At 42.4% G+C, this 27,962-nt stretch overlaps 1 protein-coding gene across 1 annotated transcript in view; it reads left to right on the top strand.

The window, feature by feature from the left end:
• SYCP2L (synaptonemal complex protein 2 like) overlaps positions 1–21,795 on the top strand; it is a 33,961-nt gene extending 12,166 nt beyond the window's left edge. The window contains exons 10-36 of the mRNA XM_082298737.1: positions 184–326; positions 828–880; positions 1,241–1,286; positions 2,061–2,153; positions 2,243–2,303; positions 2,707–2,855; positions 3,693–3,753; positions 6,073–6,173; positions 6,576–6,648; positions 6,807–6,852; positions 7,469–7,514; positions 8,446–8,534; positions 10,047–10,095; positions 11,208–11,263; positions 11,878–11,932; positions 12,470–12,626; positions 13,711–13,760; positions 14,401–14,497; positions 14,931–15,022; positions 15,187–15,250; positions 16,792–16,923; positions 17,626–17,750; positions 18,239–18,333; positions 19,655–19,754; positions 19,835–19,893; positions 20,364–20,433; positions 21,602–21,795. Of these exons, the coding sequence (XP_082154863.1) occupies positions 184–326; positions 828–880; positions 1,241–1,286; positions 2,061–2,153; positions 2,243–2,303; positions 2,707–2,855; positions 3,693–3,753; positions 6,073–6,173; positions 6,576–6,648; positions 6,807–6,852; positions 7,469–7,514; positions 8,446–8,534; positions 10,047–10,095; positions 11,208–11,263; positions 11,878–11,932; positions 12,470–12,626; positions 13,711–13,760; positions 14,401–14,497; positions 14,931–15,022; positions 15,187–15,250; positions 16,792–16,923; positions 17,626–17,750; positions 18,239–18,333; positions 19,655–19,754; positions 19,835–19,893; positions 20,364–20,433; positions 21,602–21,661 (2,222 nt within the window). The 3' untranslated portion in view covers positions 21,662–21,795. The remainder of the gene's footprint in view (positions 1–183; positions 327–827; positions 881–1,240; positions 1,287–2,060; positions 2,154–2,242; positions 2,304–2,706; positions 2,856–3,692; positions 3,754–6,072; positions 6,174–6,575; positions 6,649–6,806; positions 6,853–7,468; positions 7,515–8,445; positions 8,535–10,046; positions 10,096–11,207; positions 11,264–11,877; positions 11,933–12,469; positions 12,627–13,710; positions 13,761–14,400; positions 14,498–14,930; positions 15,023–15,186; positions 15,251–16,791; positions 16,924–17,625; positions 17,751–18,238; positions 18,334–19,654; positions 19,755–19,834; positions 19,894–20,363; positions 20,434–21,601) is intronic.
• The last annotated feature ends 6,167 nt before the right edge of the window (positions 21,796–27,962 follow it).

The following is a 27,962-nucleotide window of genomic DNA, read 5'->3' as shown; positions in this document are numbered from 1 at the left end:
GCTGGGGGAGCTGAGGATGCCTGAGCCAACACTTGGCTGTTACCCTCCCCTGTTCTCCTAGGGGAAACTGAGGCTAGAGGATGAATATGACTGTACAGTATAAAATTGCAAGAGTAGCAATGCTATAACCCTCTCCTGTGCTGGAGAGGTGATATTTATCCTGTGCTTGTGTTTACCTGGCAGATTATGACCTTCAGGTTGCCCTTTCAGAAGCACTTTGTAGGTTAATGATAAAAAAATGGAGGGACGACCTTGTTCACCACTGGTTTGAAGATAACTATCTTGCTGAAGCTTTCAAAGAGATCAAGGATCGGGAATTTGAGACGGTGAGGGTCCTTATTTTGAAAACAACATACTTGACAAGTCTGTATAGGGGCTAGTTTTGGCTGAGTTAAGCCAGGGTGTCCTTGCAAGAAGCTCCTACAAAACTGATTTGATAAATACAAAAGGTTATATGTGGATGGCACATTTTATTTTTTTTCCATATTGATATGGTAAATATTACATTACACATTGTTAAAATAGCTCATACTCCTAAGCTATTTTACCTATAGAAAAGTAAAATGAAAAATATAATAAATAATGCATAAATAAGTTAATTCATGGGGTTTATATTTGAAGACTTAGCAATATTAAGTTGGGTCCAACCTTTTGTTGTAACCTAAGGTGTCTCTTCCCAATGGTCTTTGGCTTCCCACTGACCAGTTTAAAGGTTTTAACTGGAGAGTAGAGGTTACACAGCAAATAGTGATTCTACACAATAGAATAACTATTTGCAAAGGAAAAATAGCCTTGTTTTTAAAAATAATGTGTTGTTTGTCTTGAAGGACTGCAGAAAATTTCTTAACCTACTAAATGAAAGGCTTGGAGATAAAAGAAGGTAAGCCGGGAACCAACAGAATAAACTGGTTCCATCATTACTGCAGAGGGGAATAAACAGAATTTTAAACTGGATTGGGTTATATTAAAAAAAATTACATCACATGTGAAGAAAGAAGTTGTTTTAAAGAAGATGATTTTATTTATTTTTATGGTGGCTCTTTTGAAAGTAAAATCCATGAAGATAATGCATCACTACTACAATACTGTAGTCTCTAGCTTATCCAAGCTTAATTTACTTTTAGAACATTTGTAATTATTTTTTGAATAATAAGATTGATTAATAATCGTATTAAAAATAAAATCATTGAAGTCAGACTCTGATGTTGAATGTATCATATGAAGTCTGCTTCTCTTCCAGAGTCTACTCATTTCCTTGCATATCTGCTTTTGCTGACATGAATGAGGTAATAGCCCTCAAAGCTCTGACACCTTCCCTACAGTGTTATGGCTGCTCAGATGTTGCTTTCTGTGGTAAATGCTTGGGGTTTTTCTCCCCCTGCCTCTTTTTCATTGAAAAGCTCGATTTCTTGGAGCATAGAGTGTAACCTTCTGTTCTAGCTGGAAAGTTTGCTTGTTTGTCACTTAGCTCCCAGCTTAGTGCTGCTGACTTTGCTTTTGTATCAGCCAGGTGATGGAGGCAGCACTTCTCTTCACGGTGATGACAGAAGAGAGTTCTAAAAACTAACAGGAGGACAGGATAATGCTGATTCCTCTGGCAGAGCTGTTTCCAAGCTGCCAGAAAACAAGATTAGCCTGCTGCCCATGTAGGAGAGGTCACAGCTGAAGCTCCTGTAGTTTGCTTCACTGGTCTTCAATTAAATGAAGCGTGGTGCTGTTCCTGGTGGTCATACTGAACCAAACCCATGTAGATGGGCTGTGCTGCTTCTACTTATTTCAAGTGCTCAGAAACAGAGAGAGCTTCCATGGGTTTTTTTCCTGGCACAAATACGTGAGCATTTGTGCATTGCCTCTCCCTTGGCTGAAGTAGAGCCATGTCTGACATGGGTGTGGTTGGTGAGCTGGCACCTCACAGGGTGATCTGAACTCTTATTTCTGCAAGGTGTACGGATGTTTATGTAGGGTAACACTTTCCAGTTTTGTCTCATTAAAGAAAATTGGGACTGATACTGCAGTTGTGGGGCTTTTTGAGGAACAGCAGTACTGCTCTTCTTCCCCAGGTGAAGAAGCCATCGGATGAGAAGCTGGAGGAGTTCTGGATTGACTTCAATGTTGGCAGCCAGAGTGTGACTTTCTATGTGGATTGTGATGAGGTAACAGCACAGCCCAGGTGGCCTTGGCTTAGCCTAAGTCAGTGGGCACTCCCTCAGCCCTTCTGACACGATGGCTTTGGTTTTCAAAGGCAGCTCTTTGGGACTCTGTGAAGCTGTCAAAAGAAAATGTCAACAGTTACAGCATGAAAGGTAAGATTTTCCAACAACACTATCCTGTTTGGCTGGAGGTTCACGAGGCAAATGGAGTAAACCTAAAATCTCACCATCACCAAAGTGTTCCTGTGTCTTCTCCTTTCCTGCCTTGTCCTTTGGACAGTGTGTGGCCTCATTCTGCACAATAACCCACCCTCCCTACCCAAGAAGGACAGCTTGAGGTATCAGTTTATAGGTGTCCTGGGGAACAGCATAATCAAGACTCAACAGGAAAGAAATGAGCGAACAGAGTAACTGGAAATGCAAGGGCAGGTTGTAAAAGAGACTCTTTTAAAAATCCCAAACACTTACTCATACATTTTTGGGTTGACAGAAGAATGTCTTGATCTAAAACAAATCTAATTATTTGTTTGGTTTGTTGGTTTGTTTTTTTACACAGAGAAGGATGGACAAAAGATTATTAAAATTTTTATGAAGATACCCTCTGCTCTTAACAAAACAGAAGTAACAAAAATCAAACTGGTTTTCAGTGCTGAGTTTGAAATCTTAAGTGTACTTAGAAAAGTCCTGGGAGATGAAAAACTGATGGTAAGCTCTAATATGTGCTCTTTTTCTTTTCTAAACTATATTTTGCACTGGGAAAAACCATTCAGGTTTGTGGGATTTATGTTTTGTGGTTTCTTTATTTTCTCCATGCCTCTTTACTATATATTTGTTTTCCCATTATGGATACTCTATATAGATGCTCATAGCTTTGGCCTGGAAGAGGAAATAGGTGTTTTAGGAAAGAAGTTTCAAGGTACTCAAATTTATGGTTTAAAAGTGGGAAGGTTAAACTGATTTGTTAATTAATTCCTTATGTTATAACTTTCCCTGAGTTTCTGAAGTGGAAAATAAAGCCTGTGGCATTTAATTGCATAACTTTAAGTATGAACATGCTCTTGCATATAGCTCCAAGTGGTACACCGCACAGGATGAGCAAACTGTTACACAAAAACCTGGAGGTGTGCTGAAAGATGCAAATCTTAGACTGACTTTGTAGATAGTAGTTCAAGACAAAGAGTAGAATGTTCCTAAAACCTCAAGGTTTTTTATTAGCTAATCTAAAAATATAGGTTGTGTGTGATTTCCTTCCCCCCTCCCACCCCCCACAAATGTTAACATAGTCAATTTTTGATTTGTAATTCATCCACACTCTTTGGGATTTTCAGAAAAGTTTACATGACAGTAAATAACCATAATATAGTGGCTGTCATTTGCTCCTAAAGGAGCCAAGAGCTTTCCAAATGATCAACTTAATCACCATCCACTGATTTGTTGCTGGCAAGTAGCAATTGTTAGTTTTGTTATTAAGAAGCTGACTTTACTAGAAAAAGACTACTCTTTTTAAGAACACTTTCATGTGACATTAATTCCTACCAACAGATAGTTGATTCTGAAGAGGAGATTGTCCTTTCTGGGAAGCCAGCCATTCAGAATGAAGCAGGTGATTTTTTTTTTAATTTTTTTTTTTATTGTGCTATTTCATTAAATTCAAATATCAGTTTTCAAATTATCATTTTCACTTGCAGTCCACAGCTTACAGTTAACCTCACTTAAAACAGAAAAATAAAAAGGAAAAAGACCAAACAATGCCCAAGCTTAATCTCCCACTGTCCCTGCCTTGTGAGCTTGGTAACTGGTGCTTGTGGCAGGTGCTGAGTCCCTCTAGCCTGGGGAGTGAGGGCTGGGCACCATGGCTGTGTGCTGCTGGGGTTCCACAGGCAGGGGAAGGCTCATGGAGACAGGCTCTGTGTGCTGGCAGGTGGCCTGGCCAGGCACGTTTCAGCTGCTGGCTGACCTCTGGTGTGCGGAGTGTGCAGAACTTTCTCCATCTGCAGGTGCAGTGGGATGCACCCTCCTGTCCTCCCCTCCCAGTGCCTGGTTTCTGGTTTGGCCATGCCCTGTGGGTGCCTGCAGAAGGGGATGGTGGCATCTGGCCTCCAGAAAGCACAGGTTCTCTGATGGGCCAGTATTTGCACCTTGGCACTTAACAAGCTCTCCTCCGTGCAGTGACGTGCATATGGTGGGGCAACCTCTACTAAAGCTTCCTGCAGGGAGGTGTCTTCTGTTTCTTCTGAACAAGGTGATATGCTAGAAAGTGGTGTGCTCCAGTCTCCTGTCCCCAGGTGGAGTGGATGATGCCTTGGGAGATGCCTGGAGCTGTTGTGGAAGAACAGCTGGGGGAGCAGAGGTGCTCATCTGCAACCCCTATTTGTGGGTAAAGGTGAGCAGCAGTCCAGCTCCTGTGCAGGAAGTGACCTGCTGCTGTAAATACCTTGTGCTGCAGGGCTGTGTCTGTGTGCACCCCAGCTACAAATGTAGCTGTCTGCCTTAAGGCACAAAAGGCTCTTAGCTAGACCTGGAATAGCCTTTATTTCCTTACGCCTACCAGCATACAGCCAATGCTTTGTATTTCTTTGAACTGGGGACGTTAAGTTTTCCACCATCAAATGGTGGTGTTTCCTGTGCTGCCAGTGAACATCTCCTGCAAGGCATCTTCTTCCAGGGTCATTTGGCAGAGTTTTGTTGTGTTCCAAATTCGGTAGTTGTTGAGGTAACTTGGAGCCTGATGTAAAGATGTGTCATTTCTATGTCTGACCCAAAGGAAAGTCTAAGCCCAGCACCTGCCAAGAAAAGGGAAAGTAACCCCTTTCTTCCATTCTCATGCTCTGAAATTCCTCTGTAAATCCCCACAAGGCTGTGACCCACAGTTTAAGGAAAACTGCTTACAGCAAAAATGCAGGAGGTGTGTGAGATCAAAGTTGGTCCTAAACAGGAAACTCTTCCTCAGATCAACTTCAGCATCAAATTTTTTGGAAGATGACTTTTTTTTTAATGTATGGTGACCTTTTAGCTTTGAAGGCTGGGATTTGTCCTTGCTCCAAAACTGGCCTTATTTCAGGTTTTAGAGTGATTACTTTTTGTGTGGATCCTTTCTTGGTGTAACTTGCTTGACAGATATTTCCACATCCTCTAAGGCTGTGAAATCACAGCTTTCTGCTGCTACCACCCACTGTCTTGAAAACAAATCAAGTTTGAAGAGCTCTTAGGATAGGTAATATTCTTTCTGTGAAGATATTAAAAAGACATTTTTATTTTCCCCTAAGTTCCTGTGCATTTCAGATTTCTCCAGGTGAATACTTAAAAGAGCTACTACCAGCTCTAAATATCTGAGGCAGTAACTTTTGTAGTCCTTCCCATTTTCCTCCACTTGCAACCTAAAATAAGCTAGAATGGAACTCCTCCAGATTCTGGAGATGCAGATGAGCTAGGAGTTCCTTTATCAGGGCCCACTGGAGCACAGAGAGGTGCAAGGTGGGCACTGCTGCTTGAAGCAATCAAGGGGTACAAAGGGCAGAAGGTAGTTAATCTGTAGTGAAATAAATTTTGCAGTGCCTGATAGAGATTGAGTGGAGGGAAACATAGATGGTCGAAGATCCCCTCTGCTTTAGTCAGACACAAAGGGTTGCTCCATGTCCTCCAGAGCTGAGGAGTCAATGTAGCAATATAAGTGGTAAGATTATAAACATGCATGTGTTCATCCAGTATTGATGAGCTTATATGTTGTTTATTTAGCATTGCCATTTTTCACTGGGCAATTTGAAGATATTTGGGACGTTCTGTTGAACGTGATCTTGAGATGTTTGTGCCTAGAAGGTTGTACTGCTGCAGTTTATGCATGCATGTGTGGGAATGGAAAGAAGGCGTAGTGAGTGTGTTCAATTACTGTGATGACATTCTCACCCCAGTTGCTCTTCTGCAGAGATACCTGTGTCCTCTAATGCACAGAGGAGGACAGATCCTTCAAACTCTGAAAACGTGGAGACTCAAAAAGACCACTTAACCTCTCAGCACAGACAGCAGGTAACAGGTGCTGTAGCACTGTTTGCTGTATGTTGGAACAGTCCTTATGCCCCTTTCCCCCTCCTCCAGTCTGCTTTTTTTAATGGGTGTGACTAAAACATACTTTCAAAGAAAACTGATTTGTATCTATTCAGCTCAAATACTTGTCTCCAGAGCTGCAATTTTGGCAAAACTGCTTTAAAAAGGAAACAAAAATTTACTTCCCCTTATAAGGAGACAGTGGGATGTTCTTAGTGGGAAACCCATGGTGTCACACACAGCCTAAGAGATTTTTATGTGTGGACAATGATGAACCTGTCATGAAGCTGTTGGCACAGACCTAGTACAAAAAACCTGTTTCTAAAAACACCCACTTTTTTATTGGTCATGTACATGTTTTGTTCATGATTTCGTGTCTCCGAGCAGAAAATGGTTAACTCTGGTGTTGCCGTGGTTACAGTGAGCCAGCAGACTGACCTGGAAGATGCTAACCAAGGTCAGGCATGGGTCCCTTCAGTTCCTTAAGTCTGACCCAGTTAAATGTCACCCAGGTGACATGTTGACGGCTCTGCTTTTGTGGGTCTTACAGCAAAAGCAGGTAAAGTTTCATAGTAGTTCCAGAGGGTAAAACTATAGTTTCCTTGCCTTCTTCAGAAAAAAAGTCCAAAACTTCCTCTCCAAGGATGAAAGCTAAGCCTAGGTGAGTGTCTCACAGACAGAAAATTGCAAAGTGGGGTTTTTGCAGTTATTTTGTCTGTGTTTGGGGTTTTATTTCTTTTTCCTGGGGTTTTAATGCATGTAATTTTGAGATTATTCCATCAATTATTAAATTGAAGATTCTGTTTTGCCACCTGGACATCAAGGCTGCTTGCCTGGAGTTACAGCACTTTGGAGTTGCTGAACAGTCTTGTTTGGTTACTAGATTGGTGGCTGCTTTGGTGTGACTTTTTACTCATCATGGATTTAGTCCAAATGTGAGGTGAGCCCACAGCTGCTTTAGAGTTAAACTTCAGCCGTGTAACCTGAGCTTGCCAGATGTGAGATTGTTCATAATGGGGACCATGACTTTGTGAAAGATGATGTGAATTTGAATTCACCTTGGCTTGAATTCACCTTTTTTCCCAGACCTTTGCAGGACATAATTTCTTGTAATTAAGGAGCTGGACTTCTGTAGAGTTATTGATTACCTTTCTTCCCTACACACTAAACCATTGCTATGGTGCCAATTGGTGCAAGTTGGGTTTTTTTCCCTTAGTAGTTCACAAACATTTTGGTCTTTAAATGAACAGCTCTCCCACGTGTTCTCTTGTCTCTAGTGAGAAGCTCCTAGAAGAAGAACCTATGGATGAGTCAACACCAACGGTATGTGTGCCCTGGGGTCCCCCTGGGTGAAGAGATACAGGGTGGGGAAGAGACATTCTGGTGGAGTTGCAGAAGAAAGCTGGGGTGGGTTGCCCCACTCGTGCCATTGAGCGGTGTCCTGAGCCCACGGGGTGTCACACCTGATGTGCTGGGCCACTCAGCACCACGAGTGAGCTGCAGAGGCAGCAGCCACCAGCCTCATTCTAGAGGGGCCCAGCCAAGTAATTCAAGCTCATTAGAGTTTATTCAGCACATTTACCCCCAGAAGCAGTGTGTTGTGCTTGTGTCCAGGTGTGCAGTGGTGTGTGGGACATACTTGAATGTCACAAGACTTGCACACTGTCCTCAAAGAGGGAATGTTTGCTTCCTGAATGGAAGCAAGCCTTGGAAGTCTACAGATGTATTTATTTGGTTTTGTGTCTGGGTTCTAGTAAGTCTCCCATGCTAGATCTGTTTCTATAATCCTTGTATAGGAACTTGCAACCTGGGTAAATTGCCAAGTAACTGAGAGTCATCTGCAGTTGCACTACATGAGAAAAACTAAATTCCCAAACCAATATTTCTGAGCTTAGGTACTTACCTTACATAAGAAATCACATTTTAGGCTTCTTCTTGGGTTTACATTTCCAGGTGCTAGTTTTAGATTTTTACAAATAAAAAATTTTTTTTTACTTCCAGTTCAATTCTTTTGTAGCACTTGTCCACTCTACAGTGAATTCAAAACTTTTGAAATACTCTTTCCACCCCCACCTTCTTGGACCCCTCAATTTCAGCTCTGGGAGTCCCATACTTTCTGGTAGGAAAGAATTGCAGGCAGCAGTTGCACCTGGATAATTGTTGTAGTGGGAGGAAGGAATTTTTCTGGCACACCTTTTCTCTGCTTTTGGCAGGCTCTAGCATCAGAACATGACTTTGGATTTTGTCATTTTAGATCCTACAGCTCTCTCCTTTTCCAAAGGATGTTAGCAGCAAAAAGAGAAACACGAGAACAAGCTTGGCCAGGAAGAAATCTGAAGGCAGGTATGACATGCAAGCCCTGCACTCATGCAGGAACTGGTGTACCAAGTGATTTTAGACCTTTCCTAGCACTCAGGGAGAGAGGGTGTCCTCATGGGGTGACCTGTCTGTACCTAGAACAGGCAATAAAACAAGTATGAGGCTACAGAGAGTCATAACTTGTCTCTGTAAGACTCTTTGGGTCCTCAAAGTGATAAAGACTTCAGAAGCTAACCCTAAATGCCAAAAATGCCTTCTACCCCTGTGATACTGTGTCATGGGTTGTTGGCTTTTCTTTTTTCCTTGCCCAACCATAATCCTCCAGTGAGCTGAGTTCTGAGCGCCAGCTTCTTTCACAAATGCCTAAGCTTTCCCAAATACTGTCCCAGTTCCTTGGCATCATGCATCCTAGGGTTTCAGGATGGCTTCTTTCTCAATTTGTCCCCTTCCTTTGCACCCACACATCTGTCTGTTTACATTTAAAGCTGGGGGCACTGCAGGAAGAAGCACTTGAGGGTTTGGGGGCCGTATGAAGTCTGCCTTGTTGCACCCTCCTCCTGTGCTCTAAGTGTTGTGTTCAAGTTAATGCCTGCTGCTGGGCAGGAGGGCAAATGAACTGTGTGTAAGGATCTCTGCTGCTGTTCTGGGGCATTCTGCTTCAGCCTACTGTCTCTTAACTCAAAAAAACCTCCCCAAAACCCGAGTGCTTAGATGAGTTTTTTGGCTGATAGTAGATAAAAATAGGGAAAATTGATGCAGGGTTACATCAGGACTAGAAATTGTGTGCTTTAAGACAAAATGAACTGATGCAGCAAATGCCGGTTTTAAAACAGGAGCAGCAGCGTAGAAGTTAGAGGTGAAGTATTTCTTAGTTTGGTCATCATGCTCCCTCTAGTGTTCCGTCTGGAAATGAGCGTTTCCTTCCCTCGGAGGCTTTGTCGAGGACCTCAGTTCTTTAGTCCTCCCGTTCATTTAGTAATGAAGAGGAGGTGTACTGTATGTTGAGTGATTGTTGTAGGATTTTTTTTAAAAAAAGAGTTACGATTTGGAAAAACCCATACAGGTACAGTTAAGTTTAACTGTTGGAGGACATGACGACAAAATCTAGGTGTACACAGAGAAGTGATTAGACAACAAACATTAAATACTGGAATTTTCAAAAGGAAATGAAATGGAATTTTTAAAATGCTTCTGACATTTTATTTTCACTCATTGCTTCTTCCTACCGTGTACTATTATGGGCAATGTGAGACAAAATGTCCTCCACATAAACAGGGATAGGTTAATTTTTACGTTTTGAATATTTCTTTAAACAGTTACTATTAATAGAGTGAGAATCAAGATATGCAGCAATAAGACTAAGTAGAAGAGGAGAAATTATTTCTTTAGAAGCCCAGAAAACATTATTTTTAAGCATAATGTATCTGAGGAGAGGGGTGTCAGAAGGAAACATTATCACCACCATCGTCCTAATGAACTCCTATAGGGTGATTCTTCACTGTTGTACGTCACTGCGAAGTATATGTTGTCTTGCAGGAAGGAACCCTATGACTTTGAAAACTCAGACTCCTCAAGTCATGAAAAGGTAAAGTTGAGACAGAAGCTCAGCACCTAACGGAGTAGTAACTTGAAGCAGGGGACGTAATTTGCTGCAGAAATGCTGTAAGGATGGACACTGTTACAGCAGGACAGACAACTGGGAGTCTGAGATTTTTGTTTGTTTGTTTTCTCTGTATAGTGGAAATAGAATTTTTTTTTTGAGTGGTAAGAATGCTTGTCACCACTTGAATTTTGTGGTGGGTAACGCATGATAACAGCAACAGACATTTGAGCTTTTGCTTCAGCGAGGCCATGGGAGATCTCTGTGGTTGAAGGCCGACCTCTGTGTTTTACTTAATATCAAAAGCAGATTGCTGAGCATCCACTTTGTCCTCCTAGGCTAAACAGAGGAGACCGAAATCCACTTCGAGCTGTGCTTTGCAAGCTGGGACTCCCTGGTTAAAACCCAGTCCTCACGAAACTTTTGCTGGAAATTCTGCTTGACTTAAAAAAAAAAAAAAAAAGAATAAAAATTAATTACTTTGCCTGCTTTGAAACTTTGCCCAGTGTGGGCTTTCCCAGGAAGCTGTGAACTTGCTTCTGAGGGCCTCCATCAAGGTGGCTGTGCTGTGCAAACCATCTTGCTTTCAACCTCTTCCCTGATGTGGGGGCTGTCACTGCCGCCTGCTAATTGAGAGGTAACAGGTGCTGAATGGAACACCCCAAATTTCTCTTATGAACTGGACATGGCCCGATCCTTGCAACTGCCACTGGGTGTCAGCATAAATCCCTGCTCCGTGGCACCCTGCCCCGGTCCCAGCAGCCTGTCCCAGGGCTGTCCAGGGGCCCTGCACCGTGCTACCAGTGCTGCTGCCAGCACCGCTATTGAGTCAAATGACGTGTCTTGTGACGTTGGTGCTTAAAATGAGCATTATCCATAAACCAAGGAATAGAGAAAGGAACTCTTTTTAAGACTCAAATGTTTGTCTATCATAATGCATGACACTGTTTCAATCAACAAATCCCATTCCATTAAAAAGTGAAATTTCTGAGCAGGACTTGTAATCCTTTTCCCTTCTGAGTTGTGACACGTTTCAATTTTGTAGTGTATTTTATGCAGTAACTGGACCCTAGGACAACTCTCTGCTTCGCTTTCAGGTTGCTGCAGCCAAAGGAAAGATTCTTGCCCAGAAAATTTCCTCACAAAGTCAGAGGTACAGGATTATACATGCAGTGTTTATGAACCTTTTGCTATGTGAATAAGAGTTCATAGCTTTGGTTAAGCTCTCTTAAGTTAGGATCCAAAAGCCTGTGTGATTTTTCTAATGCAATAGTTTCTTGCTTAGCTACCACACTATCTGTGGATTTTATTGATAACAATATTTAAATAGTACCTGAGAATATAAAGGTTACTGGAGAGAATAGTGGCTCCTGTCAACTTTGCCAATAAGAAGACTAACTCTTAAACATCATCCTTTCCTGACCATGTGTCAAAATTACTGATTTAGTTTTTGTAAAATGCTTAAACTCCCTGCCCTGATTTGGCTGCCTTCCAGACATAGCAAGCTTCCAGGGACTTGCCACCTTTAAGTATGCAGGTTAATTTTCATTTTAAAAAGTGCTGATTTCTAAACATCCCATAATTGCTACTTTCAAAATCCAAGCAAAGAAAAATTTGTCTAATGATTGCACTTTAACAGTTTGGTTCTTCTGCTGATCTCTTAAGGAGCTTCCTGCCACTTCTCTTTGGCTGTGCCCATTCCACAGTTCTGTGGTGTGTTATTGCTGTGTTTGCTGCTCTAATTTGGGTCTTTGTGTTACTTGGCAGGACTTATGAAACAAGAAGCAAGAAAAAGGAATCAAACACTCTTGAGAGAAGGCAGGTAGGTTATCTATGCTTTTTCATCCCTAGACCCTTTGACTGCTGTGTATTTCACCTGTACAAATCTGTTGCACATATAAAGAAGCTGAAGTTTAAGGCCTACCCAGTGCAGAGGTGGAGAAATGTGAGCCTGGTAGCCTCTAAATACTTCGTCATTTTGAAAGCAGTGCTCAGGATGCACCATCACTGCCAGACCAACTAGTGAATTGTCTGTGTTAGCTTTTTCCCCCACAGTGTACTGTTGGAAGCAGCTCAGACATACTGAGGCTTTCCACCTTCCAAGAATGCTCTCATTTTAGGCACAGGAGAGAGGGAGAGACTAGGAAGGGGGATACTGTAAAAACCTCATGCTGGCAAAAGGCAATCATCTGCCTGTCAGTGTTTTTATTTGGCTGTTTCAGCAGCTGGCTGTGGCTTTTTGGCAGATTGCACAGCTTTGCATGTTGCACCATAAGGAGGTAGAAATGGGATAACTTGGTAGTAGCTGAAGTGAATGGCTTGAGTGAGCTGATTGAGCAGGACTTAATTGTGTCTTTAGTCCAGTTACAGGAAACATCTTTTCTCTGAAAGCAACAATGAGAATACAAGCACTGGTCAGAGTGAGAAAAGCTGGATCCTTGACTCTCAGATACAGATGGTGCCAAAATCTGTTGACTATACCCGAAAAAGACCCAGGGTGAGAAGTAAATTAAAAGGTAAGCTTAGTCCCCTATTGACACTTGGCTATGCATGATGTACTGCACTGCAGAAAAGCTAATGCTGATGATGGTTTGGGAAAGGAGAGTTTGGCCAAATCCTAGCTCTCCTGAGTGGGAGAGAGCAGGCTTAAGGCCAGCAGCAAGAGGGTGCCCCATGACACATTGCACACTCTTGTGCTTGTACTGGCTCCTGTCCCCTTCCCAAAATGGGTTTCAAAAGTCCAGGCAGAAATTTGACACCTAAACATCTGTGTGGGCATAGCCCTCTGTGTGATGATGCTGAAGAGCCTCTGGGTCCTGAGCTGATGGCTGTGTTGGTCCACTTGACTGCGTTTAGGAGGAAGATCTCTCTGAAGATACTACACCTCCCCCCTGCAACTTCCCCCCCCCCCCCCCATCTCCCTAGAAACATCATTGACTTGGCAAGTAAACCTTGAAAAACCTCATAATTTGCAGACTAGGGCATTCTGCTCCCCTTTTTATACAGTAGTAAGCCAGCTGTGTTCTGAGTGTTAGGTGTGTTTATCTCTGATAGTGTTCTCTGCTCAGGCCTGACCAACACCAAACCTCCCCTGCAGCCATGCTCCAGGGCTGTCTGCTTCTGTGACCACCAAATGGAAACCAAATTGTCCTTAATGAGATGGAATGTTTCTGTCCCATTCATGGAGAGATTATGCTTGCTCAGGCTGCTGTTAGACTCTGTAGGGATGAAAAAGCAAAAGAAAGTTGAGCTTGAAATTATGCTTTATACCAGATTTCCAGGGGAGCTGTTCTCACTCCAGGGTCAGCCTACAAGTCTTGCCTGGGGCTTGGGGACTGTCAGAGAAGATGCTGAGCCTGTCTTCTGTTTTTTACTTTTTTGGCTGCTCTGGATGCAGTGAGTTGTGTATGTTTGCACCATTGCATCTGGCTTTGTTAGAGAAACATTAAGTTTCAAAAAAACACCTAAGTGTTGTGAAGTTTTGTCTTGTAAATGCCTAGAAAACCAAACTGAAATGGTTTTTGTTGTGGCTAACTCAGTTAACTGGGTGAAGTACACACTTTACATTGCCAGTAACCAGGGAATATCTTCTCTTTGCAGTGCTTCCAGTGTCTTCTGCAAGTAGTGGCAGTGACTATGAGTCAAAGAAGGTAAGAAGGTGTCATGTGTTGGTGCCTCAGATTTAAAAACATTATGGATGTAAAATGTGTCCTAATGAGTGAGAATTAAATAAACTGGTGTTATTTTAATTCTCAAATGTTCTGATGGACAGATTTATCTGCTAAGTACTGTTTAAACTCTATCGGTCTAATAGAAGAGATCTTAGGAAAACATGGTAAACTTCATAGAAACAATTGTTAAATGCTGCATATCAAATATGTATGTGTGTATATATACATATGTATATGTTTGTGTATATACATATATTTGAAATACAGAAAGTCGGGGGGAAAAAAAGGTTTCCAGAACTAGTAGTTACATTAAAAGCTTTTCTTTTCCCCTGGAAAACTTTTCTTGACTGTAATGCTTCTATTTTGCTTATGTAAAACATCATCAAATGTACATCTCTAATGCCTAAAGGGAGACTTGGTGCATGCATTGAATTTCAGGGCACAGGTGTCCTTCAGTGTTGGGTAGAGCTATCAGAATGTTAAGCATATTTTAAGTCTATATCTACTCTTGGTGTATTTAAAAAACAAACCAATCATCAAAACCCTCCCTCCAAAACAACACCCAAACTCTACTTCTGTAGTAATGCTTAAATAATACTCATACTTTGATCTGTTTTAGGAAGGGGCATCAAAGCAAAGAGCTCAAAAGGAGATGCTAATGAAAAAAAGCACATTTAGCTCCAAGGGACAGGATTTACCCACAATGGATCTTGCTGGTATTTTTATTTTAATCTTCTTCAATGCATTAGGAGAGTTTTGATGTGTGGGTCTGTAGTTTTTGGATGAGTTTTTGGTGGTGGGTTTATCTTTTTGATTTTGCCACTTCCCTTCACCTTTTTATCCATAAACATTCACTTTGTGATATTTCTGTGTAACAGCTATGAGGGGTAGATATTGTCTGTGTAAAAAATCTCTTGTACAAGGAGAAGATATGCCAGTGCTATTGACAGGTGAAGAAATGAACTTAACTGATAACCACCAAGAAAACAGCCTTTGGACTGAGTCTGAGCCACCACCTCTTCCTGCATGATGAGATAAACAAGAGGGTAGAGGGCTTGGGTTTTATTTTCTGTGTAATTAAATTGAGATTTTCAGTCAATACAGGATTCAAACTCGAATGCCTGTGTCACTCACTAATCTCTCACACAGATGAAACGCTCTCAGAGGAGCCTGGAGGGAGTCCAATACTACTTGGTCTGTCTGCCAGGAGCCCTTCTAGTGATGTGGAGAAGGCCACACAGGTGTAGTATGCAGTGCTTAGCCTCCTTCCAGTCTGCTGTTAGGCTACCTCTGCCTGCAACCAATGTATCATGTCACTTTGCTTCCTGTAACTAGACAAATTCCTAGCAGCTTATTTGCACTGCAGGGTGGGTACCTTCTAATTCTGTTTCCTTCCTCTCCTTAGAAGTTTCATGGTACACAGGGCAAATTATCAAGAGAAGAAGAAAGTATCAAGCGGAAGGACTCAGGTTTGTTACTCTTGATAACATGGAAGAGTTGGTTAAAAGCAGAAGGAGGTGGTGCCAAAGCTGTTATTTTATTTCAAAGATAAATTATCACTGACTTTTTGGAGATACTTCTTTTTTGCTAAATTTGGTTTCTCTGTTTTGTATATCATGACAGACTGTGATAAGATGCTTCTATGTACATTCCTGAATTCGTTGCTAACTCTTAAAACCTGTCTTTGGTTACAGGGGGACTTGTAGCGTAGGTGGGGATTTACACACTAATGACCCAATTGACACAGAAAAGATAATTTTTAATGATTGAAAGGGGATAGCAACTTCAGTTTAAACAAAACAAGCACCTCTTCAAGCTGTTGGTTTTCTTTATACCTAAGAACATAGATGTAAACCATTGCTATAAGCATTTGTTGAATGGTGACTTGGTTAATGGTTAATACTACTGTAGCTTTTTTTGGGGGGTAAGTCGCACTTCAGGATCTGGTTTTTTTCCATGAAAATGAACTTTGATAAACTAATTCAAAAGTGCACTACAGTCTCTTTGTGGTTGGAAACAACTGAACTTCAAGAAAGTAGAACAGCAGTGGGTTGTTTTCATCCTACTAATTATCAGTGCTGATGTAGTTCTGAGAGACTGAGTGATTGTTGTGACCATGAAGTGAGTCACTGAAGCTTTGGCCTTGGTCAAAATCATCCCTTTTCTTGTGAGCTGGCTCTGTTTGTGTTCCCAGTATATCTCTTACCTGTCCAGCATTTTCAGAGTATACTTTCACTGCACCAACACATTTGCCTAATTTTGGGGGAAGATAAGTTCTGAGGACTTCATTTTATCACTGTTTGATGTACAGCCTTACAACTGGAGGGGAGTTGTTGCCATGCGAAGGCACAAGCAGGGTTATGATTAGAAGTTTCAAGTGTGGTCTCTGACTGCATTTGAACTCTCTCTGTGAACCCTAAATCTACTCCAGGGTGCTTCTTTGTCTGACTGGACCCCACCACCTTCCGTTTTGCCCTATGGAGAATCCAGGGAGATGGTTTGTCAAACAGTCAACTTGCTGAGTTCAAAAAAACCGCACAAGACAAAAGGATGGGTGTCTTGTTTGTTTCTTTGGTTTTTAGGAATTTTTCCTTGAAATGGAGGCTGCAGCTTTGATTTGAATTATTTGCATTGATTCAATTTTCTTTTTAAAAATTTTATTCATAAACAGATTGAGAGCTTGGGTTGGAAGAGTGAATGGGAAGAAGCCAGACATCAGAGGTTTTTGATGGTTAGAGTAGCAGCCAAGAAAGGGAGTCATCTTTAAGATGGAGACATGGAAGCTTTCCAAATACCTGTATAACACTAGGCAGGCCAGTTCCCTGCTTTTGAGAGGGAAGATGCTTGCAAGGGAAGTCTTATTACTGTATGATGCCAGATTGTAAAATGAGCTCCCTCCTTTTCTGAAGCATTGGTAATTACAGTGGTGGTTTCTGCTTGAGCAGGCATTGTCATGTACCTCATGTAAAAGAACAGATTTCTTCTGAAACATCTTCTATTCTCTTTCTAGATATATTAAGTAGCACTGTCATAAAAAAGCCTAAATTTTCCAGTTTGGAGGAAAATCACTTGCCCTCTGAGACTAACCATACGCCAAAGAAAATTTCTGATTCAGTAGAAGAGGAAGCAGAGATCCAAAAAGGTAAAGTCTGGTTGGCAACTAAGATGAAGTGCTTTCAGCTTTTCTTCTGGTAGAAATCACGGTCACGTGGAAGCTTGAAGAGATGTATCTGTAGAGAGTCCAACTTTTCCAAAATCCTAAAGTCAAAATTAACAGAAGGTCTGTATTGCAACACTGCCAAAGACAGTGGATACTGAGTGTGAACAAGGAAATTTGGGTTCCACTTAGTCAGCTGCTCCATGACGTCCACACTTTCTAGTCTATCTGAATAGGGATTTGCCAGAGCTATTGCAAAACCATCAAACACGGGAGCTGAAAAAAAAGCATGCAGATAATGGACAAAGTAACTGCAAAATAGTGCTAACTCTGAGCACAAGGGCATCAGGCTTTCACTGCAATGGATAAGTGGAAGACAGAAAAGAGTGGTGGCCTGACTATTTTTCGCCTTTATTCTGTGGATTTGCCTCACTATCTGTAAATATGTTGCTCTCTGTGTTGCTCTATTGTGCCTATTCTTCCCTGCTGCTCTCTAACAAGTATCTCTCAGGGGATTTTTGAGCCAGTTTTCCCTCCTGCTTGTGAGCTCTAGAAGAGCAAGACCCAAATTCCAGCTCTATAACAGAAATTACTGCTGACACAAATGACAAGTCCTTCAGTAGCAGAAAGGTTTATATTCCAATAAGTCCTCAGTATGATGCTCACTGGGCATGTGCTTCCTCCTAGGTCAGGAAATGGATGATAGCCTAGATGGTGTGTTTTTTTCCAAGATGCTACATGAAGACTTGAGTGATTCCAGTGTGGTTTCTGCCTTTGAAAGCTTTATTGGCCAACTGAAGAAATTGTTCTGGGTAACGTGAGCTCTTTTAACGTGTGTGGCAATTTATCAGGTTATGTGAAATTAACTTTTTATCTCAGGGAGAGTTGGTGCAAATATCCTGTCTTTATTTTGTGTTCAGGAGTAGGGCTTTGGTGGCAGTGTCTGTTAGTCTGGAGCTCTTAGAAGTATTCTGCAAAAACTGTATATTCTGAGAAGTGTGACAGGGAAGGCATAAAGGAAGTTTTAACTGGGTTTTTCCTAACACTATGCTGCCGTGAAGTCTCGTGGGTTATGTAGAGTCTTGTTGGTGCAACTACTGTGACTGAATTCAATCAGTTTGTATTTGGAGCACCTATGTGTGCCATCTTACTGCAGTTTAAATTGAATTTAAGATGGTTTCTGCTAAGATGAATGGCAACCTGCAGAGGGATTTGCTTTCCAGGGAAAGGTTTTGCAAGCTAGACTTCTAGGTTTTGGCTTGGGCCATTGCCTATCCCTAACTGTGCATCCCGTGGCTAGTCCCGGTACAAAAGGATGGAGATCAACACACAGGATGCCCTGAGATCGTCTGAGAAGAACTTGTCTGCCCTGCTGAACCAGATACACAAGTGCAGGTAAGCTGTCTGGTACTGGCTGAAAACAGCTTCAGTTTTGTGTCAATTTTGATTTATAGGATAAGCCAACCTGCCAGTCAACTATTGCACTTATGGTTTGTAAGGCAAAATAGTTTGTCTTTTTCTTTTTTCTTTCTTTTATGCAAGACGAGTTTCAGAAGTATAACTCCAGTGATTGATCCTGATTTTCCTGTAGGGGGAGAGGATGGGTTAATTCATGCAAAGCGAGCTTGAGTTACAAGCAGTTGATGAAGCTCTCCTTGAATGTCTTCTGGTTGTCATCAATGTTCATGAATCTGTGTAAAAACTCTCTTGCTACACTTAGTAGCTTCTATTTCTAAATCTTTTAAGAAAGAAGCCAGGCTATAATTTGCTTAATGAAGTGGAGGAGAAGAAAAGGGATCTCTCAGATCCTGAGTTTCTCAGATAGGGGCTAGATAAAAAAAATCAATTCTAATATTTATGGATTTTTTAAAAGTGAAGATACTTAAATCTTATACTGTACTTGTAAGTCTATTAGGCCTCTATTATACATTCACTTTTTAGGATTTAGATCAAATGTAGTATGAAATAATAGCCTTTAAAGTGAAAAATCCCTGCTATCAATAGGACGTCTATGAGCAGAATTTGCTGTCATTAAGGTACAAGGAGACGTTTGAATTCTAAAAGTAAAAAATGGGATGTTTTGTGGTGGAAGATAAGAGTAGATGGTAGTGAGATGCTGCAATGCTTGGTTGCTAAGTAACCTGGATCTAGCTAGGGTCACAGGATAGTGGAGGCAGGGCTGTGCCAAACTTTTTCTACCTCACTGCTGCTGGGAATGGTGGCAAACCCAAGTCAATAAGGGTGTTGCTGGTTAAGGTTTAGAAATTGCTGGCATCCTGTGGCAGCACTGTTTGTATATATCAAACCCGTGGCAGGAAAATCCATAGAGGTTATTTGCGTCAAGATAGTCATAGAATTATTTGGCTTGGAAGGGACCTAAAGAGGTCTCCAGCTTGGGAAATCTCTGCTGAGCTTCCTGGAGGCTGGGAGAGAATGCACTGCAAGTGTTGCACTGGGAATTAATTTGTATGCTCTGTCCTGGTCCTCTGTTACTGGCTGCTATTTGGGACAGGCTATTGAGCCATATTTATCTGCAGTGTGACTTTGGTACAGCTATTCACATGCTCTGTGACATATCTGAGAACAAATCTGCCCTGTGTAGTTCAGCAGGGACATTTGATCCTGTCTAAAGGTAGGTTTGGTCCTGAAGGGTTGTTGTCTACTTTGTGTGACTGCACGTTAACGTGGCAAAATTGTTTCTGCTCTCCATCACTAGGCTGAATAAATTTGCGATCTTCCAGAAAATTGTTGTTGAAGAGCTTGCCAGCCTTGAGAAGGAAACTCAAATTCTGGCAAACATGGAGAAGGATGCACTGGTGCGTACCACTTCTTGTGTGCCAGTCCAAAAAGTTGTCCCTTCCCAAGTAACGGGGGTTTTCTTTGGGGGTCTTTTTAGGATTTCTGGAATGCACAGCTGCTCAAACTGAATACTTTCTGCAACCAGCAAAAGCAAAGGTATGTCTCTGCCAGCTGTCCTGCATGCTCACTAGTCCTCTGATGGTCATAGAGGGCACTGGTTAGGCTGGTGGTACTCCTGCTAATACATGAGAAAGGATTCTAAACCCAGTATGACATCTCTACTTGTCCATTGATTGAGCTTTTGCAGCCTCGTGAGGCTTTTCAATTGGAATGAGAATGTAATGAGGGAACTCTGTATGGGAAATTGTGCAGGAGAGGAACGTAGCTCAGGAGAGCTGTGCCAGGATCTGGTGCAAGATGCAACACACCTTCTCGGCATGACTGCATCTAGGGGTCAGAGGAGGTGGAAGGAGGTGATCATTTAATGTGTGAAAGACACTGTGTAAATGCTGGGCAAAAACCTGCCTTTCTCAGGTTTATTTTTGATGGCAAACATGTCTGTTCAAGCTTCACCAGTAAGTATTAATGCTTCAGGGAAAAACCAGCTAAGCTTACTTTCCTTTCAGAATTGAATCTGTTGACTCAGCCCTGGGTGAAACAGCAAAGAGCTTTGCCGACTCTGTCCATAATACAATGGTATGTGTGATATAAAAGCAGCTCCCTATGGGTGGAGGACTGATCTCTAGCCTGACTGATTGGTGTTGGAAGTGAGAAAATGAAACTGAAGTCCTGGGAGGGGAAGCCTTTAGTTAGCTGATTTGTGGGGCTGGTTCTTTGCTGGACCTCTGGTCCTGATGCATAGAAAACATCGAGAAAGGAAAGTTTGACAAGGAGAAGAGGTCAAAGAGTACCTGCCTAAGGGAGAAGATAAGGCCAAGGACGATCAGGTAGTGATGTTTCTCCTGGGCTCACAGTCTGGGGCAGTTTCTGTGGAGTTGGTGACCTTCAATGCATTTGCCCTTGGAGTTGTGCATCCATGACAATCTGTGCCTAAGAGCTTTGCAGTCTAATGACACCTTGCATGCTTTCTCTCATCTGCTCTTTAGGTCTGGTAACTACTAACCTTGATGTATTCAAGTTTGACTTTTAAAAAACCAATCTTTTTTATTTAACTTTCATCCTGGTTAAATATTCTGTCAAAGTTCTTAAACTCTCCAGAGCATAATCAGTTTTATGGTCTTGTTTTAATTTGTAAATTAAGATGAATACTTTGCTAACTTTGATACAATGCTTAGTTTCTATCTGGTTCACCCCATCACATGGACACGTAATTTTGCTACTGCTGCTGTTCCAGGTTTATGTGCAGATCTGATGGCTTTGAGAATTTAGTATTTCTGCAGTAAGATGGATTACTGTCATGTCTGGGATGCCATGTGTCTGCACTTCACAGGGCTGAGAAAGCTCCCTGTGTTGAAGGAACAACTGTGCCTGTGGTCACCACAGTGGACTGGGCCTGGGATTTTAGAAGAGATGCTGAAAACCATGGGCTTGTATATTTTAGCAGTTAAAGCTGGAATCCTGAGCCTTTCCAAAGGGAAGAGTTTCCATTATGGGCATTGCATTGCTGAGGGACACAGGTGCTCCTGAATAAGGACACTTAAAGAGAAGCAGGGCTGAGAAAGGAGCACTTGTGTCATGGGAACTGCTCATCCTGCAGCACTTGTTCCAGGGCAGGTGCTTGAGAATTAAGAGCTGAGTCTAAAAGTGCTTCCAGGATCTTTGCAGTTTCTTATCTTGTTGAGTTTCAATGTTTGTACAAGTTTTTGCGATGTTTTCTCTTACCTTTTTTTGTTCTTCCCTGCAGTATGAACTCCCAGTGAAGAAGGCAGAAGAAAACAATGTGTTCATAGTTCCTTCTGACTAGCAAACCCCTGAATTCATCATTGCTCATGACATTTGAGTGCTTTGTGTGCAGCATAAAGAAGATGGTTCTGTGAAGGATGTTAGTCTATTTCAAATGAAAAGAAAAAAGAGGAGGAAAAAGCATCATGTTAAGCATTTTTTTTGCCTAGAAAGAATACATAGCACTAAGTGATCTAACTGTGAACCCCTGTGTTGATAACAAGCTTTTCCTGAAAAAATTGCAAGATGGGTCCATTATATATCAAAGAAATCTTAAAAAAAAAAAAACACTAAAGAGAGTGATTTAGCCATCAAATTGATGGATGTATTGGCTTACTTTGACTGTTCTAACGCCTTTATCAAGTGTAAAAGCACTTAATGGCTGATTCAAAGTAAAAAGTTGTTTGCATAGGATAACAATCTCATTCCTTCCTTCAAATTCATGCACTGAGAGTGTCTGGAAAGGTACTCTAGAGTCCTGTGTACCTTGCATTAGGCATAGCCTCTCCTGTGTGCGCATAAGTGTGGGAACTGCTGGCTCAACACCATTGGCACTCAATTCTGCATTGCAGAGCTGAAATCAGAGAGGGATCTATTGGCCAGATGCCTGACGGCAAGCTGGAGATTGCAGAGGGCAAGAAATTTGGAGAACTGAACAGAAAATGTCAAGTGAAGCAGGAGAATTTATTTTTGCAGCCAGTGACTTTTGGCTCCAAGGAGTGTTCAGAGTACAGTGAACAACTGCTGGGATTAGACAAAATAGGGTTGCAGGTCTCTGGAAAGTAAGCAGCAGATAACCCATGCTATTTAATATTGTCCTCTGCTTTGACAGAGTGTGACAGAGTTCCCCAGAACATCGTTGCTCTTCACAAGAGAGCGTGCTCTTGCAAAAACAGCATCAGTGCTAATCAACTTAGTGAATTTGTGGGAACATAGCAGATTTCCAGGCTTTGGGTTTCTGTCTCCTTAACTTACAGAACCAACCTCAGATTACTGTATGGGTTAGAGTCAACAGAATCCTCCCCTGCACAAAATGTACCTTCAGAACAAAAGCCCAAACCCTGACAGGGTTTGTTTCATTACTGAAGCAGGGCTAATGCTCTTGCTGCTTGAGAAGGTCACACATGGGTAGCACCATCACAGAGAAGAGCAAGAAGCTGCCCTTGCCATTGCTTGACCATTTTATTCCTTTATCTTAAGTAGTCCTGACTAGGGTTGGCATGAGATGAACTTCGTTCATCCACATCAAGATGTACTTGGTGTTTTCCTTGTGGGGTGGTTTAAAAGAAAACACCTCTTCAGCCCTTCCTGTTCCAAAGGTTCAGATACTGATCTACCCCCTCCTATTCCTAATGTGAAGGACTGAAATTCTGATTTCACATCCATGGTCTTGTGCTTATTTCTTTGAGGGCTGGCCCTGGTGACCTGGCTATGCTACATCCTCCTGCTGCTCTTCAGTGTCCTTACAGCTGCTGCTTGATTCTAGGCTCTCAAAGCACTCAGCTAAAGCAGCTGTGACTTTTGGGCCATGAAGCTGTAACCTCTGTGAGCAGCTGTGCTTGAGTCTGCTAAAACTAATTTTGCATCTTGGCAACAGTTTTTGGCACGTATTGGTCCCACTAGTGTGGTGGTACAATGTGATGGCACCAGCAGTGCCATTGACCAAAAACAGGCTTTAACTGTGCAGTAGATGCGTAGCAACTCTTGTTTTGCTACATTTCCTCACCCTTCATTTGTTGGCACAAGGCTCTCTTGGTGTCTGCTGTAACTGTAAAAAGTTAGGAGTGCTTTTCATCCAAGTATCTTTGCTAGATAACTTGGAGTGCATTGGTCTTATTTCTGTATCTCTAATTGTTGAATCTCTGCATAACCTGTAACTGTAAAGCTTGGAAGGTGAGTGTTGAGCACTTGAGAGGGCGTGGATAAAGGAAAAATCAGACTTCCTTACTTAGTAAAAATTACCATAATGTTATATCCACCTACACTAGCTTTTAACTGTTTTATTGGAAAAGTCTGAACCCTAAAAGGCTGTTTTAATGATGGGTATGGGAGAGCAGAAAGGAATGTCACACTGCTTAGGTTCCTTCTAGCTCTGCACTTACCTATCCCTTCATAAGAAATACTTTAGCTTTTGAGAAGCTCAGTGTGTTCCAGCTTGATAACCTGTGAATGGCCTAAGGTGAAAATTTTGGATTTTACTAATGGTCTTCTCATCTGTAGGCAGAAGTGTTTGGAGATGGCATCTGGGACAGAAATTACGTTTTCTGACCTTGGACAGTCCATCTCATACCACTTCCTGCGCTATTTGGTCATTTAAACCTCCTGAAGGTCTGAAGTCCATTTGGTTGCTGCAGCAGATCTGTAACTGGGTTATCCTTGCGTTACCTTTTGGAAGGTGGGTAGCTGACCTTGGAAGGTTTTCTTTGCCCTTCTCACTTCATGCTTTTTAAAGTGTTATTAATCCAGATATTTCTTTTCTCCCTTTGAATGCAAATAGATGTAGGTCAATTTTCAACCTGTTCAGTTGCCTTGACATTTCTGAGCCAGAACAACAGATGATGTGGATGCTGAAGTGCAAAAACTATGTGTCAATACTCAGAAAAAGAAATGGGAAATACGAAGTTCAGGTTAAGGATAACTGCTTTATGCATTTTAAGCTCTAAACAGGGTTTAATCGTAAACCGACTATAACCCCTGGTATCCTTATGCTGCATCTTTTTCAGGCGGTGATGCTGTGCCAAGTGCTTGTTTACCTACACATTCTGTGTCAGTGCAGTGGCCCATCTAAGGTCTACAGGGCTTACATCTACCTCATGTCAAGGCTGCAGAAAGCCAGAGGAAAGGATGTCCTGTGTGGCTGGAAATAGGCTGGGGAGCTGTGCGTGTTCACCCTGGCCTGGGGACAGCCCACCCTGCTCTTGGTAAGGCATGCTGAGGTAGGCTGGAGCACACAGGGACAGGTCCTGCAGGCAGTAGAGCTGTGTCTAAGAGAGTAATGCACTGGAAAATGGCATGTATCTAGGAGGAGCTGAGAGCTATTATGTATTGGAATCAAACACAGCCACAGAGCCTTTCCTGGTTTTTTGTTTCTCGTGAGCAAGAGTTGAGAAAGCTTTACTTATAGACAGACTGTGAGAAAAGCCTTGTAAAGCTGAGCCTTGGCACAACACATCAGCAGCTTTATTTATCTCCTTTAATTCCATTGTTCCTGGAAGGGTCTTTAGTAAAACTCATTCCTCCTCCTTTCCTCGGGAAGCTACTAACATCCCAAAACAGTGAATCAATCTCAATAGCTTTTCCTTCTGCCTGTCACCCCACACATGCCCTTTGGTGAGCAAAAACAGTCAAGTGTTTGCATGCCTCCCCACTCTGTTTGTATCTTCAATCTGAAAGAAATATTATTTCTGAGATTTGATTTCTCAAATGTCTTTCCCCTGTTTTCTACCATCACGTTCCAACTGAAAGCAACCTGATTACCAAACAAGGACTTGATGGGCAAGCACAAGCTTTGAACAAACAGTTATTGCAATATTACCTTTGTTCAAAAGCCCAAATTTTTATGGGTAGTGGGGCAAAAAGACTACATGGAAGCTTTACACCAACACCAGTGAAGGTATTGTGTAAAGTTTACGGAGGTTGTTTCCTAGTCTGATGTCAGGGTTCTTAAACGCATCTGAAAAAGCTGGAGAACAAAAGCAGCCTCAAGTAACCAGTTACCAGCCCAATTTGATGCCTTAAAGAGGAGTGGAGACAGCCTGATAGTAAAATTTGTTTATTTACAGTGTTATGTATTACAGGAAAATCAGTTTAAAAAGTCAATGCTTCTCTTTCTTCAAAGTTGCGGCATTTTGAAGATGTTAAGACACATCTGAAGAATTTTAAACATACCTGATTCCAGCATTCCTGGCTGATCTGGATCTACAAGGTCTGTGACCATCTCTGTTTTTACCTTTTTTTTTTTTTTCTTTTTCTTTTTTTTTTTTTCCCCAGCCCTTTGAATTTCAAGTAAGGCATTTATTTCCTTTTCTTTTGAATGAGATTTCAACAGAACAAAAGACAATATCTGTGGGTTTGATTGCTGCAGTAAACTTTAACACTTAGCACAGCTGACGCTTTCCACCTTGACAGTCAAATGCATGCTTTGCCATCAAAAGATTATGGACTCCACTCGGCCTAAAATCCATGCTGGGGCACTCAGCCCTTTTTGTGCTTGCCTTAGATGAATGGTCCAGCTCGTTGCCTTGTACACTGTCTTGACAGCTCTTTCAAATCTCTGCCTCTACCCTGGCTTCTAGTATCAGGCTGATTTCTGCAGAGCTCTGAAGTGCTCCCTTTACTTAGGGCTGTGTAAAACACCCTCAGTCAAACCCACTAACTTCTTACATCTTTGGATTTTTACAGTATCAATCAGAAACACCTGTAAAGGTACTGGAAGGGCCAGTGAGAAATAGTATATGCATACAGTGTCCAGGCTTTGTGAATGCAGGGTTCTTGGGTTTTTTTGTTTGGGTGTTTTTTGGGGTTGCTGCTTTTCCCCTTATTGAGTGCTAAATAAAACAAAACACTGACTTTCAGTAAGTGAGGTTTTGTGACCAACTTCATGAAGAGGGGAGCAAATGTGAATATGCACCAGCTAGATCTAGGTTGGTGTGGTGGGGTAAAAGTGTTTGAATATTGCAGCTATTTTGGTCACCCAGTTCACGATAATGTCGTTCAGCAGTCAGGCTGCTCAGAGTTATTGCTTCTGCTGCAGCATTTTGGGAATTTCAGTTTCCTGCTGGAGCAGAAAGGTTTTGTCTACATTGCAATGGAGCTGGAACTGGCTGGTTATTACAGCTGGTGGTGGGGTCCGAGGCTGTGACCCAGGAAGAGATGACCGGTTCGGGGAGATGGTCCCGAAAGGAATCGCCTTCCTGAGGTCCGGTGTCTTCCTCTCAGCTGCTGGCAGAGGAGCCCTTGCAGAAGCTATCAGCTCTTTAGTGATTATCAGCTCATGGTTTCAGCTCAGCTCTGCAGGGCTGCCTCCAGGCCAAACCAGACCGGAGAGAGAGACGAGAAGCCCATGTGGCTGGTTCCGCACGAAGGGAGCTTTATTGGGGGTTCCCTCCGGCGAAGGGTGGGCCAGGGACGAGTTCTCCTCTCTACAGAGGCGAACTGGTCTTTTATAGGGATACAGGGGATCAGTAAGGGGCCAATGGATTACAGAGGGTCTGGGACAGACCAATGGGTTACAGAATGATTTGCACAGTGTCTCCCAAAGGATTGTGGGTCTACCTTTCCTCGCCATGACCCAGAGTAGTTGCCTTTCCAGGGAGTCCTGCTGGGCGATTGTAAAATCTTTTATCTCAGCAGACATCCCTCCAGGGCAGTGGCTGGGCATATCCCACAGCTGGTGACAGGTGGCAGACAATAGGACTTTCAAGCACATATTCAAGCAGAACTCTGATACAAGACACCCTTCTTCATGCTACTTTCTCCTCTTGCTTTTTCTGGACAATTCCATCTGTTCTTCTTCCCCTACTGTACCACTTCCTTATCCCCTTTTCCTCCTATCCATGAGCCCTCATGGCTGCAGTCTCTTGGGCTGCTCCTAGTGAGGCTGGCTGCCATGTGTCCATACAGCTCCCTGGGACAAACCTTCCTCCTGCCTTTGCACCTGCAGTCTCCACAAGCCCCTGATGGCAGATCATCTAAATGGGGATATCTGGAGGGGATTACTGATCCTCTAGAGATGGAGAAGAATTGGACAGCAGGATTTGGGACAGCCTCCTCTACATGTGGGCTCTCTGTGCTGGCTGGATGTGTGTTTGTCCTCCTCCTGCCATGGGACTCTGCAAGGTGACAGGAGTGAGAGGACGTGTCCTTTACAGAACTGCTTCAGTCCAAGGGACTTGCTGGGCTGAAGTGACTCCAAAAGCTGTTTCTGTCGAGAGAATTTTATACATGAGAATGGGAGAGACCAGAACTACTTCACTGTGAGGAAAGAAGTCTGTCTATTTTTAGTGAAGAAACTAAGTGGGCTAAATGAGAAAAGGGTGAGGGCAGATCTATAAAGTTAACCCTGGGTATTTTTCGTTTCTAACCATTTGAGTCGGGGGTAAATGCAGCAAACTGAAGCAACAAAGATGGTGATGGGCTATTGGGAGAGAGACACTTTTACAGCTGTAGACAGCAGATATCTCCTTGCTTCTCCTACAGAGGATTGTGCCTCTGTTTCCCCAGCCAGAGACTAGTCTGAGTAAGGTCCACCTGGCACAGAAATTTGTGTATAACCTGCTTCGCTTATTGCTGAACTCACTTTTCAAATTTTCTGCATCTTCCAG

The sequence above is a fragment of the Coloeus monedula genome, assembly GCF_965178545.1.
Source record: "Coloeus monedula genome assembly, chromosome: 1".
Taxonomy (NCBI): domain Eukaryota; kingdom Metazoa; phylum Chordata; class Aves; order Passeriformes; family Corvidae; genus Coloeus; species Coloeus monedula.
This window is presented reverse-complemented; position numbering and strand designations above follow the sequence as displayed.